Below are 12,684 nucleotides of genomic sequence, written 5' to 3'. Positions count from 1 at the left end.
ATTCCGTCCAACATAAGCAGGATAAACGTTTTTGATTGAGCATGTGTCCCAATAGGTTTGATTATATAGTGTTAGTTTAATGTTAAGCCCCTGTTGCACATCCATGTTAACTGTGTGTATGATAATCATCAACTGTGTGTATGATGATTATATCTCTATTTAAATACGTTAGAATGAGTGTATGGGCTATACTGCCCTGGAAATTTTTTTTTCTGATTTTGCTATTTATAGGTTTATGTTTGAGTAAAATAAACATTTGTGTTTTATTCTATAAACTATGGACAACTTTTCTCCCAAATTCCAAATAAAAAAAATGGTCATTTTGAGCATTTTTTTTTTGCAGAAAATGAGAAATAGTGGAAATAACAAAAAAGATGCAAAAAAGGTGCAAAAATTCAAGCAGTTCAGCTTTGATTGATGGTTTGTGATCATCCATCTCCCTCTTGATTATATTCCAGATGTTTTCAATTTGGTAAAATCAAAGAAACTCATCATTTTGAAATGGTCTCTAATTATTTTCCAGAGCTATACAAAACATGTTAATGAAGTTCTTTGCACATAATTACTCTCACATAAAGAAATCTCACCAGCTCTATTCTTGCCAGTTTTAGTCCCTTTCAGAATGAGCTGTTTAAGGGCTCTGTCACTTTTATGCAAATAAGCTGCTGCTGACCACCAATCCTGTGTTTACGCTATAGTGCTATCCAGCTCTGTATGTTCGACCCTGAACAGCAAGCGGTGAGGTGTGGTCCAGGGTGGTTTTATTCAAATGTTCATATTTTGACTAAAATGGCTCATAGAAGCATATGATTCTTTTAACTAATTCACAGAAAATGAATGAATTATTTATTTTTTTGCACTAGGAGCAAAAGAGACCCAAATGAAATTATAAAAGCATGCAAGAAGTGAGTTTTACATATGTCTCCTTTTAACATATGAACACAAGGCACAAAATATCATATTGACATAGTGTATTATTGTACTGAATAGATTTTGGAATCTGAAATTAGTAAACCTCTCCACCATCATAAATCTATGCAGTGCCTTTTCTGTTGGACTGCCAGTGTATTTGATTCTAATTCTTGCTGAAGATTGTATTCCAGATTGTCCTCCAGTAAATTAAAGATGGATTTATTATATTGTCAGTCAAGGTTGTATCACTGTCATCTATCCTGTAATACATAATTATAGCTTAGACTTAGGCTAGACTGTGATTGAGGGTCAGTGTGAGGTCAGAAGGTCAGCAGGTCAGCAGGTGTGAGCAGCAGGCATGCCTTGATCATGAAAGAATGACGATGTCTCAGCTCTCAGTGGAGTAAAGTATCTCTCATATATATCTCAGTGCTCGCTTATCCGTATACTGCTTATAAGTGCTGAACAGAAACATGGATTATGTCAAATGATTAGATTCAAATCTAGATTTATTGTACATTTCAAGTTATATTTCCATTCTTTTACTTTTTGGTATTATTTAAATAATTTCCAGTAAGGCAGCGTTTTCTTCTTTCCCTGTTCCTGATAAAAATAGCACTGACCCAACTTTATCTGATTTTGAAGGGCATTCTCCAGTTATTCTCCTTCTGAGCCCTTCCCCCAGTGATGAGATCTTTTTCCTTTTTTTGTGAAGAGATGGGGGATGGGTGAATAAGCAACAGTCTAATCTTTCTTACGTGCCAGTTTACACCTCCAATTCTATCAATACATTAAATAGAGAAATATCAGTATATAATGCATAACACAACATAATAACAGGACACAACAAAAGAAACAATCAAACTATTTGTATTGTAAATATTGTTTTTTTACTATTTTATTTGAACAAAAAAAATTTTACACAAGCAACCTGGACTACTCAAATACTTCAAAAAGAGTAACTACACTCTAAAACAATATATATATATATATATATATATATATATATATATATATATATATATATATATATATATATATATATATATATATATATACACACACACACATTCAAATCACATTTGTTTTTATGTCTGCTGGGATGAGCTGTGTATTCTGTAGCAAAACATTTAGCAATGTCGGATACCCAGAGTCATTCATGTGATGTGAATGAGGTTGTTTCCTTCTGGGCATTTAACTGGCATTCCAGTGTGGCAGACTAGAGTTATTCTATTACATGCAGGTAATTCTGTTACATAGTAAGCTTGAGTCTGTGTGTTAGTGTGCAGGTTGGTGGATTATTCTGGGATTGGAGTTGGCAGTATCCTACCAAACATCTCTGGGGGCTTCATACCTCTCTTGTTTGAGCCTGGCATTTTATATTGGCAATACTTCTTTACAGGAACTGTAAAGAACAAGCTGTGTGTATACATTTACAAATCCATGTCAGCAGTAAGTGCAGGTAGCTTACTGCATTTATTGGAAGGAGTGTCCACAAATATTTGGACATGTAGTGTCTCTGTCTAACTGCTGTTAAAACACAAGTGGCATTAATATAGGAATATGATAAAAGCATTACATACAACATCCATGTTACATTTCCTGGGATTATCAGTCCTTTGGTGCATTATTTGTGGATTTAAGCATCTATTTTTGAGTTTTCTACAAAAATGTTAATTTAATGTGTGTGTGTGTGTGTGTGTGTGTGTGTGTGTTATGTCACTAAGTAAATGGGGTTGAGGTAGAGTTGGAGAAGGGTGGGGCAGCTGAGAACTTTTCATGAATAAGCAGCTCTGTCACTATTACTAACAGGGGTGCTTATTCATGAGAGTAGCAGTTCTGCAACAGGCTACACTGTGTGTGCGTGTGTATACTTGTGCATGTGTGTGTGTGTGTTTTTACTGGTGTGTTTGTGTGTGTGAGAATGAGAGTGCTCAATCATCAATCGACCCAACGTTGCACCAACATGGACCACAGCACTGCAGACCACTGCAGTCTCCACTGCACACATACAGTCATAACTTATCTCTAAACTGTGTGTGTGTGTGTGTGTGTGTTTCTTTCTCCTACAGTTAAGCACATGTCTCACAGCCCTGATAAAGACTGAAAGAGAGGCAGAGGTGCGAAGAGCTGCAGTTCACGTCATTACTGTTTTACTGAGGGGCCTAAGTGATAAAACCACTCAGGTGGGTACGTGTGTGTGTGTGTTTGAGTGAGAGAGAGAGAGAGATTTAGAGAAAATGAATGTAATCATTCATGAGAAGCAATAAATAAACATGTAAGCGTCGGGTTTAGTTTACTGCTGCTTTTAACCCCTGTGACCAGCACACACATGGTTCAGGGGGAGGAATTCGGGGGCAGCAGGATGGACGAGGCAGACGTGTGGAAGAGGGACTGTCATTTTCTGCTCTCTTATTTAGTCTAGTTCCCACTGAAGCAACATGTATTTTCTCCAATTGTCCTCTTCTGTGAATAGTGTGGTTCCCATGGCCCAGTATACTCTCCGTTTAATCTCAAAGCCACACCCACTACGACAGCAACTCCTGACCTACAGAATCCAGCAGTATAACTGCAAAAAATGGATAAAAAGTGTGGTCCACACTACTTTAATCTTTAACTTTAAATTTCAGTGAATCATATATTAATATGGATATAAAATTGATTTTACCAACCTGACAAGGAATGACATCTGAAACTGATTTTTGCAGCTATGAATATCTTGATTAACAATGTTCTTTCATTCTCTTTTATTCTTGTGTATTTTCCTTCTTTTTTTCTGTTATGAAAATTACACTTAATTATGATCTCTCCTTCAATGGGCGTGAATGTAAAAAAATTGTTTAGTAATTTTATAGGTCTATAATAGAGATTTTTATACAAGGTAAATAAAATATAGAAGTGCACCAACAACAAAAACAGGTTTTTGATGACACAATTAAATCACATTTGTTTATTTTTCTGCTGGGATGTGCTGTGTATTCTGTAGTAACACATTTAGCCATGTCGGATACCCAGAGTCATTCATGTGATGTGATTGAAGTTGTTTCCTTCTGGGCATTCAACTGGCATTCCAGTCTGGCAGACTAGAGTTATTCTATCACATGCAGGTAATTCTGTTACATAGTAAGCTTGAGTCTGTGTGTGTTAGTGTGAAGGTTGGTGGATTATTCTGGGATTGCAGTTGGCAGTATCCTACCAAACATCTCAGATTAATGTTTTTAAAAATAATCATTGGTTCAGTATTAAAAATATTTAGAGTTTTGGTTCTATGTGAAGAAAATATCCTAGTTAAAGGTTGTTTTTATACCTCTGACATCTTCATTTCATTCAAAGTTCTCGTCATGAGACAGCAATTAAACGTGGTCCTGTGGTTAACATAAAGTGGTTTAAAGTCAGAGGATGAAAGCCTTGGCATTTAAATTCCTCATCATCCTCCAGCAAAATGTTTACTCCTCCAGCTAGACTTGTTTCATAAGTGACATCTTCTGAGTTGGTCTGTGCCCATGCAGTCCATCATACAGCGCCTCAAGAACCCACAGTTTTCATTAGGTTTCCATACTGTGTTTTTGTTCCAGATGGCTCTTCTGTTCTGCTTTTTAACAAGGCAAATAAATGTATTTTACAGCTTGGATCTGCAGAAGCACATGGAGCCTTTTCTAAAATTCCGGTTATATCAGTTGAAATGATGAGGTTTCCTTGGGACACCAGTTCATTCCTGAAACACTTGCTTCTCAAACAGATCCACACTGACCTGCTGACCTTTCTGAAGCCAGGCTTCTTTGCTATAGCAGTGCTTCCCAGCACAAATCTCAAATAAGACCTTTCACCCCTTTTACACCCTTCTGTCTTTCTTCTTTACATAAGAGAACACCCTTAGTCGCCCCCGTTAACCCTTTTACCACGGCAGTTATGTATTCTGTGCATATGACAGGATATGTACCTGACTTCTTTTCAACTAAAACTCTATTTTAAGGAATATAAATAAGGGGATTATGAAGGTCTTAAAGCCTGAATTAGACGTTCAAAAATTGTTAATTTACTACTTATTAGGCTTCATTGTGTCTGACCTGTATTAGTACATAACTGGGGGTGTGTTATGTAAAAATCACTAATAATTTCTGCAATAGTTGTTATAATGTACATTTAATTAAAATGAAAAAAGAATCAGTGTTATTTTGGCAAATGGAATTATATAGTTGTCAATCACTTAATAAATAATTTGATTAATTACAATATTTTATTATTAATCAGGGTGAAAGGTATGTATTTTTTTTAAAAGGATCTTTTAATGTGCCGAGCTAATGGAGCTTTAGAATCAGTCTATTTGACAGTAGCAATGCTGTGTTCAAGTTTCCATATAAAACTGCTAATACGTCACCACCAAATTATTAACCATTAAACTTTTATCTCATTTTCAAAATTCTGTGATTAACTGCGATTAATCGCATTTGTGTTTTTTTTTTTCAGACACAAATTTTTATATTGGATATTTAAATGTATATTAAAGAATGAATGTAAGAAATGTAAAATGCAATTATATGTATATTAGTGGTGTTAATTAAAACAATAGTATATACTTGTATGTTTGAGCGGATATAAAATCAGTGTAGGGTGCTGGAATAAAGAATGCATGATAAATTGGACTGTAAATGTCTCAGCTTGGTTGTTAGGATTTCTGAATTTGAACTTAATTTGATGAGTATAAAAGTCTCAGGGATTTACATCATTCAGCCAGAAAACAGATTGGGCAAAACAGCGTTGGGCGGGAGCAGGGCAGATTACGGTAGAAGTAGGGTTCAAACGTGCCTTAATTAATTGCATTAAAAAAAGAGTAACCCATTACTGATTTAAAATTAACAGCGTGCGTTAAGGCTTTAACGTTGACAGCCCTCTTAATTTTACATGTTATTGGTGTGTTAACTGCAGAATTTGTAGATGGTGGCAGATTAATTGCAGAATTGGAGATTATTGAGTTAATAAGAGTTAATTAGCTCTAATGGACCAAAAACTTTTCCATATTCTAAAGTGAGGTTTTATCATGAATTTGGATCCTTAAATGTATTTATTTGACATCTTTTGCACGAAATTTGGAACAATAGATAATACCACTGAAATAGTACTGAAAGTGTTTGAGGCTGAACAAGGTGTTTATTGTGCATTTTTAGTTATTAAAGCAATTATTTCTGATTTCCACATAACAGACCCACATTATGTACTAATAAGGTGAAGCAGACTCCAGCTTAATAATTACTTAATTAATAATTTTACAAATGTTTTTTAGGCTTTATTGAGCAAAGAACAAGACATTTATAAGCAGCTGATTTGTGTTTCTAAAATAATGTTACCTTTTTTTCTTTGGATTCACATTACAAGGGCTAGAAAAATTTCCTTTTCGTAGCTTTGCAGGAACTGTCAGATCAATATCAGAACACTGGTGGAGGTCCGGTCCTCCTGCAGTGAGTAATTATAGCTGTGGCTGTGCGACTGGCTGCAGCTGTTGCAGTAAGTAATGATACGGTAAAGGTAGGTAAAGCAGGCGGGATGAGAGTGCTGATGGCCTGTAGTTTAGAGCTCAGAAACAGCTGAAGACTAAAACTAGCTCCTCCCCCTCCCCCTTTCTTTTCTCTTTTCTCATTTTTCCAGCTATGGGACAGAAACCGTAGCCCACCTGCCCGAGGGGGTGTCTAAAATAACCTGCCCTGTTTCACTGCCTGTTTATCATTTTCTTGCTGTCTTTCGGCAGGTCCTGGGAGATGTTCTGCTGGAACTCTATCAGGCTTTGAAGTGGGTGGTGCGCTCCGACGCTGATGAGGTGGCGGTGCTCCATGCTCAGCTGGCCCTGGAGGAGCTGGATGATGTCATGAGGAAGTTCATCTTCCCCCAGCAGAAACTGGAAAAGAAGATTGTGGTTCTACCATGAGTCTTGACAAATAACCTCATTCTCATTAACAGTTACATAACAGTTCTCATAAACGTGAACCCACTTTTCTGTAAAGAGAAGACCCTGAAGAACATTTTGCTCAAAATTGTCACCACAGGAAAAAAGGAAAGTATTTTCAAAGGCAAGACATCTCTATTATGTTCAGACTAAGGTTGTGTTCAGACTAACGGCACAAAAGCAATATCTAAGTTGTATCCGGATTCATTTTTGATAGTCTCCACAACCAAAAACCACATGATTTTTTTTTTCTCATCTTAACCATATTTGGATGTGGTTACTGCCATTTCAGTCAGATTTTAACAGATTGTGCCGCTTAAATATTGTGACACATGTCATGAGACAAATGAGTTTAAGTAGAATTTTAGAAAAACTGTCAGAGTGTAAAATACACACATATACCACATTTATCAAATCTGATTAAAAGAAAAGTTTCCTTTGTATCCAATCAGAACAGTGGGATCCAATGACAAAGTACAATACTGCTATCTAGTGTGTGGGATTTACACACTAGATACACACAATGAACCACAATCTGACACCAATCTTTACACGAAACCTGATAAAACTGATACTGTGGTTTTGAAAATAAATACTAATTTTCAAGACCTCATCAAATCCAGAGTGACCGAATTGTGAGGTTCAAGAAAACAACAGTGTGGACAAAAATCTCAACAGATCTGATTTGAAAACAAATCCAGTTGCCTGCAATCTGAATGTAGCCATAGACTGTCCAGTAAAAGCAGAGATAAGGAATGTTGCTTTTGTGTGCATCCTTCAGTTTTGGCTGATGTTCTCAAGGCTTGAGAGATGTATTCTTTTAAAAAAAACATCATTCATTCCAAACCAGGAGTTCTCATCAAGACCTGAGAAACCAACAATTAGCTATTTATCTGAGGACACACAGGACACAGCGCAGGCTGAGCAAAGCAAAGTGCGGCAATTGCAATATTTGTCTCCCTCTGCACACACCGCAAGTCAGCATTCTACTCAGCGGCAGTAAAATAGTGCCTGTTTGCCTTTTTCCCTCCTCACTGTTTGTGCTACATATAGAAAAAGCAGGGTTATGATATTGCTGAAAACATTGTAAGACAAGGCAGGGCAATTTGTTACTCCTTGTAGAGGAGTCCTACTCCTTCTGCATGGTGCTGGAACTTTCCATGGCTGCACTTCACATGTCTGTTTACTGTCTTTCCTAATCTGATAGAAGATGGAAAGATGGAAAAATGCTTGGTTTTGAACTTTTATATAGGAACATCGGGTCTGGATTTGTTTCATGAATTGAATTGTGATGAGTGGGTTTCATGCAGTGAGAGTGTGTAGAAGTTTAATTAAAATAAATATACATTTTTCAGATTCTGTCTCTTTGTAATCTGACTTATTTGCTGCATCCTGTTGTGACACACACTAACCAATAGATACACATGGGAAGCTTGGCAAATACATTTAGGTAGGCTTTTAATTCACTGGGAATACTGTGACGATATAGACAATATATTCACTGTAAAAAAAAAAAAAAAAAAACTTTTCCTTGCAAATAAACAAAAATGGGGACCACATTTCCCCGGTATTTTAGTATTTTTTTTAGTGTTATTAATTTTGATAATATTATTCTACTTTTTAGATAATTTAATGTCCCTGATATAATGGGAATATTGAATAATATTAATAATAGTTTTTTTCTTCACTTGTCGCAGTCGATAAGTTAATAAGTTCATATTTTTGTAAATAAACATACAAACAAAGAAACACAATATACACTATCCAGGTCAACAAAATATTATGTCCATATATTGTATTTTGTATTTTGAGTCCATAATTTAATCATGATATTTTGTTTTGCCTTTTGGATTATTCTGCTGTGAGATTGTGTGTTTGAGTTAAAATAGTTCATGTCTAGTCCAGTACTACTTTGAGCTTTACCTTACATTTATGTGAGCTATATTCAATTTTTTTTTTCATTTAATGGCAGCAGCCATAAAGTTAGAAAATGAGTCCTGGCCTGCAGACTTATACAAATGTTGGAAGTAAAGAAATATATAAAATCAATTAAAGAACAAAATTTAGACACAGCTTGACTTCCAACCTGGGCCCTACATGTATAGTACATACTATAACTGAATTAATTTTGCATGCTTCAGGGGACCCTCAATTGATTGCCTGTACAACTTGTTTGGCCCTTGCTTGGTCCTGTTAACACCTAATGTATTGTGGCAATGTTGAATGTGAATGCTAAAACGCTCCCAGCATGCTCGCCATTTGCCCTTTTTACATTGCTGGGGTTATTAGGGTGGGGGTGTTCAGGTGTGTTTATTATGTGCGGGTTTAAATGTGATGTGGTGGTTCTGCTGGGGGGTGACATTCATCCTCCTGAGTTTGAAATCCAATTTGAGCAACCAGAACGTCTAGACTGAGAAGCATCTCTACAAATCCGATAATATGTAATCAAATTTTAAACCACCTCCAAATGTGGTTCAGATCCAATCTGCAACAATTAAGTTTCCTGGCGTTTCTAGTTGTCCAGACTATCAAAAATCAATCTGGATACAATCTAGATGTGCCAAAAATTGGATTTAGGTTGGCAATCTGAACATTACTAAGAGTATCTGCCAGTGGAGCCACCATTTTAGGAGAACTGCCCATTACTGCCCATTGGCAGTCATTTTTGTTCTCATTCTCTTAATATAAAAATGCTTTAGCTTTGCCTCATTACTCTGCCTCTGGTGACCCTACAATATTTATTTGTCTATAAAGGTGACATATTAATAAAGCTCCAAGTGGTCAAGTGGACTGAGGCACTGTACTATCATCCAAGGATCATTGGTTCAGATCCCAGGTCATGCCGGAGTCCAAAAGAACGCGGCTAGAACTAGACAAAATATATCTTTATCAAACAGCTCAACCTGCACACTTCATTCAGTTCCCACAAAATTACTAAAACCGGTACTACCAGATATCATTAAACCGCTGTTAATGATAGTAAACTCATTGCTTACCTGGGGCATGTACCCAAAGCCTTTAACCTATAAATATATAAGGCTGCAGATCCAGGGGTTCATGGACATAGGGAATTGTAATAAACTGAGATAATGGTGCTGTTGTTTGCTCACTGCACACGGTCACTCAGGTTTGTGGACAGTGAAGTGGGTGGTGTTTCAAGGTGCCTCCGTGTCTATGTTACCTTCTATCTCTCTCCCTTTAGTTAGGATGTTAAATTCAGATCTGCAGGAGTCATTAGCCACACTCTGATAATGTTTTGTATTTTCTGTTCTTCATAAATCCTGTCAAAACTAATTCTAGTTTCTAACTGCCCACCTGTCCGGCCCGATACCGATGAATGTTTGACCCTTAGGTTCTCCTGTCCCCTGTTCAGCCAGACTGATGGAAGCCCACCTGCCTCGGACTAGTTGCTCACTCTCCACTACAGATTACATCCAAGTTTATATGAACTCTGTCTAGGAACTGCTTCAATTACTAGTGTTGCTATACACCTGAATATATTAGACTTATGTGGATGTATAAAGACTTTTTTAACATTCATTTAAAAGTTGCTTGACCAGTGGTAGGATGGTCCCCCTTATACAACCCCTGGCAAAAAGTATGGAATCACCAGTCTTGGATGAGCACTCCTTCAGACATTTCATTCTGTAAAACAAACTCTGATCAAAAACATGATACAATAATAAGGTCATTCCAAAGTGCAACTTGTTGGCTTTCAGGAACACTCAAAGAAATGAAGAAAAAACATTGTGGAAGTCAGTGAATGTTACTTTTATTGACCAACCACAGGGAAAAAAATATGGAATCACTCAATTCTGAGGAAAAAAGTATGGAATCACTCAAATTGAAGGTAGAAAATAAGGACACACCCAGTCAATTTCCTTTCCCTAAATGGACACCTGCCTCAGATTAGATCTGCTCGTTAGTCTGCAGTTAAAAACACCTGCAGTCATGACACCTTGGAGGGCTGCTGGACGAATTAGAGTGGCAAGAACCATGGCTCCAACAAGAGAAATGTCTCTTGAAACAAAAGAGAGGATTGAAACTTCTTGAAGAAGGTAACTCTTCACGCATGGTTGCTAAAGATGTGGGCTGTTCACAGTCAGCTGTATCCAAGATATGGACCAAATACAAACAGCATGGAATGGTTGTTAAAGCCAAGCGTACTGGTAGACCGAGAAAGACATCAAAGCGTCAAGACAAGCAACTTAAGGCCATTTGTCTTGAAAACCGAAAAAGTACAACTAAACAGATGAAGCATAAATGGGAAGAAGCTGGAGCCAATGTATGTGACCGAACCGTAAGAAATCGCCTAAAGGAAATGGGATTTCAATACAGGAAAGCTAAAAGAAAACCAACATTGACACCTAAACATAAAAGAACAAGACTGTAGTGGGCTAAGGAGAGGCAATCATGGACTGTGGATGACTGGATGAAAGTTATCTTCAGTGATGAGTCAAGAATCTGCATTGGACAAGGTGATGATGCTGGAACTTTTGTTTGGTGCCGTTCCAGTGAGATTTATGAAGAGGCCTGCCTGAAGAAAACAACCAAATTTCCACAGTCCTTGATGATATGGGGCTGCATGTCAGGCAAAGGCACTGGGGAGATGACTGTGGTTAATTCTTCTATCAATGCACAAGTTTACATTGACATTTTGGACAGTTTTCTCATCCCTTCAATTGAACAGATGTTTGGAGATAATGAAATAATTTTCCTAGATGACAATGCATCGTGCCATAGGGCAAAAACAGTGAAGGCATTCCTTGGAGAAAGACACATTCAGTCGATGTCATGGCCTGCAAATAGTCCAGATCTCAACCCAATTGAAAACCTGTGGTGGAAATTGAAAAAAAATGGTCCACAAGAAGGCTCCGACCTGCAAAGCTGATCTGGCAACTGCTATCAAAGAGAGTTGGCACCAAATTGATGCAGAATACTGTTTGTCACTCATCAAGTCCATGCCTCAGAGACTGAAAGCCGTTATAAAAGCCAAAGGTGGTGCAACTAAATACTAGTGATGTATTTTGAATCATCTTTTGTTTATCTGTTTTTCATGATTCCATACTTTTTTCCTCAGAATTGAGTGATTCCATATTTTTTTCCCTGTGGTTGGTCAATAAAAGTAACATTCACTGACTTCCACAATGTTTTTTCTTCATTTCTTTGAGTGTTCCTGAAAGCCAACAAGTTGCACTTTGGAATGACCTTATTATTGTATCATGTTTTTGATCAGAGTTTGTTTTACAGAATGAAATGTCTGAAGGAGTGCTCATCTAAGACTGGTGATTCCATACTTTTTGCCAGGGGTTGTATGTAAGCCCTGATTCCTCCCAAGGTTTCTTCCTCCTTCAGCCATGAGGGAGTTTTTCTTTGCCTCTGCGTTTACTGGAGATTCTGTATTGTACTGTTCAATGTTTAGCCTGATTCTCTGTCCTTCGATCACATTTCTTTGAAGGTGCTTTGCGACAACATCAGTTGTAAAAGCACTATAGATCTGATTCGATTTGACAATTGGCCTTGCTCTCATGGGTGGGTAGATGGCACTCTTTCCCCACATCACTACCAAGACAATGTTGGTCAGCACATTAGTGGCAGTTCAAAACATGTGCTAGTCTTCACCCTCCTAGTGTTTGGGGCACCATGCATTATAAAGGAAGTCCTCATGAGTGGGTTGGGTAATTGGCCTTCCAAATTGGGGAGAAATGGGATAACATTAGAAGTACATTTTTAAAGATGACTTTGAAGATAACTAATGCATTTCATATTCTAAAGGTATCCTAGGGGTATCTTACCATGAATTCATATTCATTTTGCCCTTTTTTAGGAACTGA

General features: G+C 37.2%; 1 protein-coding gene across 1 annotated transcript in view; it reads left to right on the top strand.

Moving 5' to 3' along the window:
- Window positions 1–8,206, top strand: part of tango6 (transport and golgi organization 6 homolog (Drosophila)) — a 36,685-nt gene extending 28,479 nt beyond the window's left edge. Inside the window, exons 17-18 of the mRNA XM_007249213.4 lie at window positions 2,985–3,098; window positions 6,656–8,206. Of these exons, the coding sequence (XP_007249275.3) occupies window positions 2,985–3,098; window positions 6,656–6,832 (291 nt within the window). The 3' untranslated portion in view covers window positions 6,833–8,206. The remainder of the gene's footprint in view (window positions 1–2,984; window positions 3,099–6,655) is intronic.
- The last annotated feature ends 4,478 nt before the right edge of the window (window positions 8,207–12,684 follow it).

Source organism: Astyanax mexicanus, chromosome 9 (genome assembly GCF_023375975.1).
Source record: "Astyanax mexicanus isolate ESR-SI-001 chromosome 9, AstMex3_surface, whole genome shotgun sequence".
Classification (NCBI taxonomy): Eukaryota; Metazoa; Chordata; class Actinopteri; order Characiformes; family Acestrorhamphidae; genus Astyanax; species Astyanax mexicanus.
Note: the sequence above shows the minus strand (reverse complement) of the source record. Positions and strands in the feature narration are given on the sequence as shown.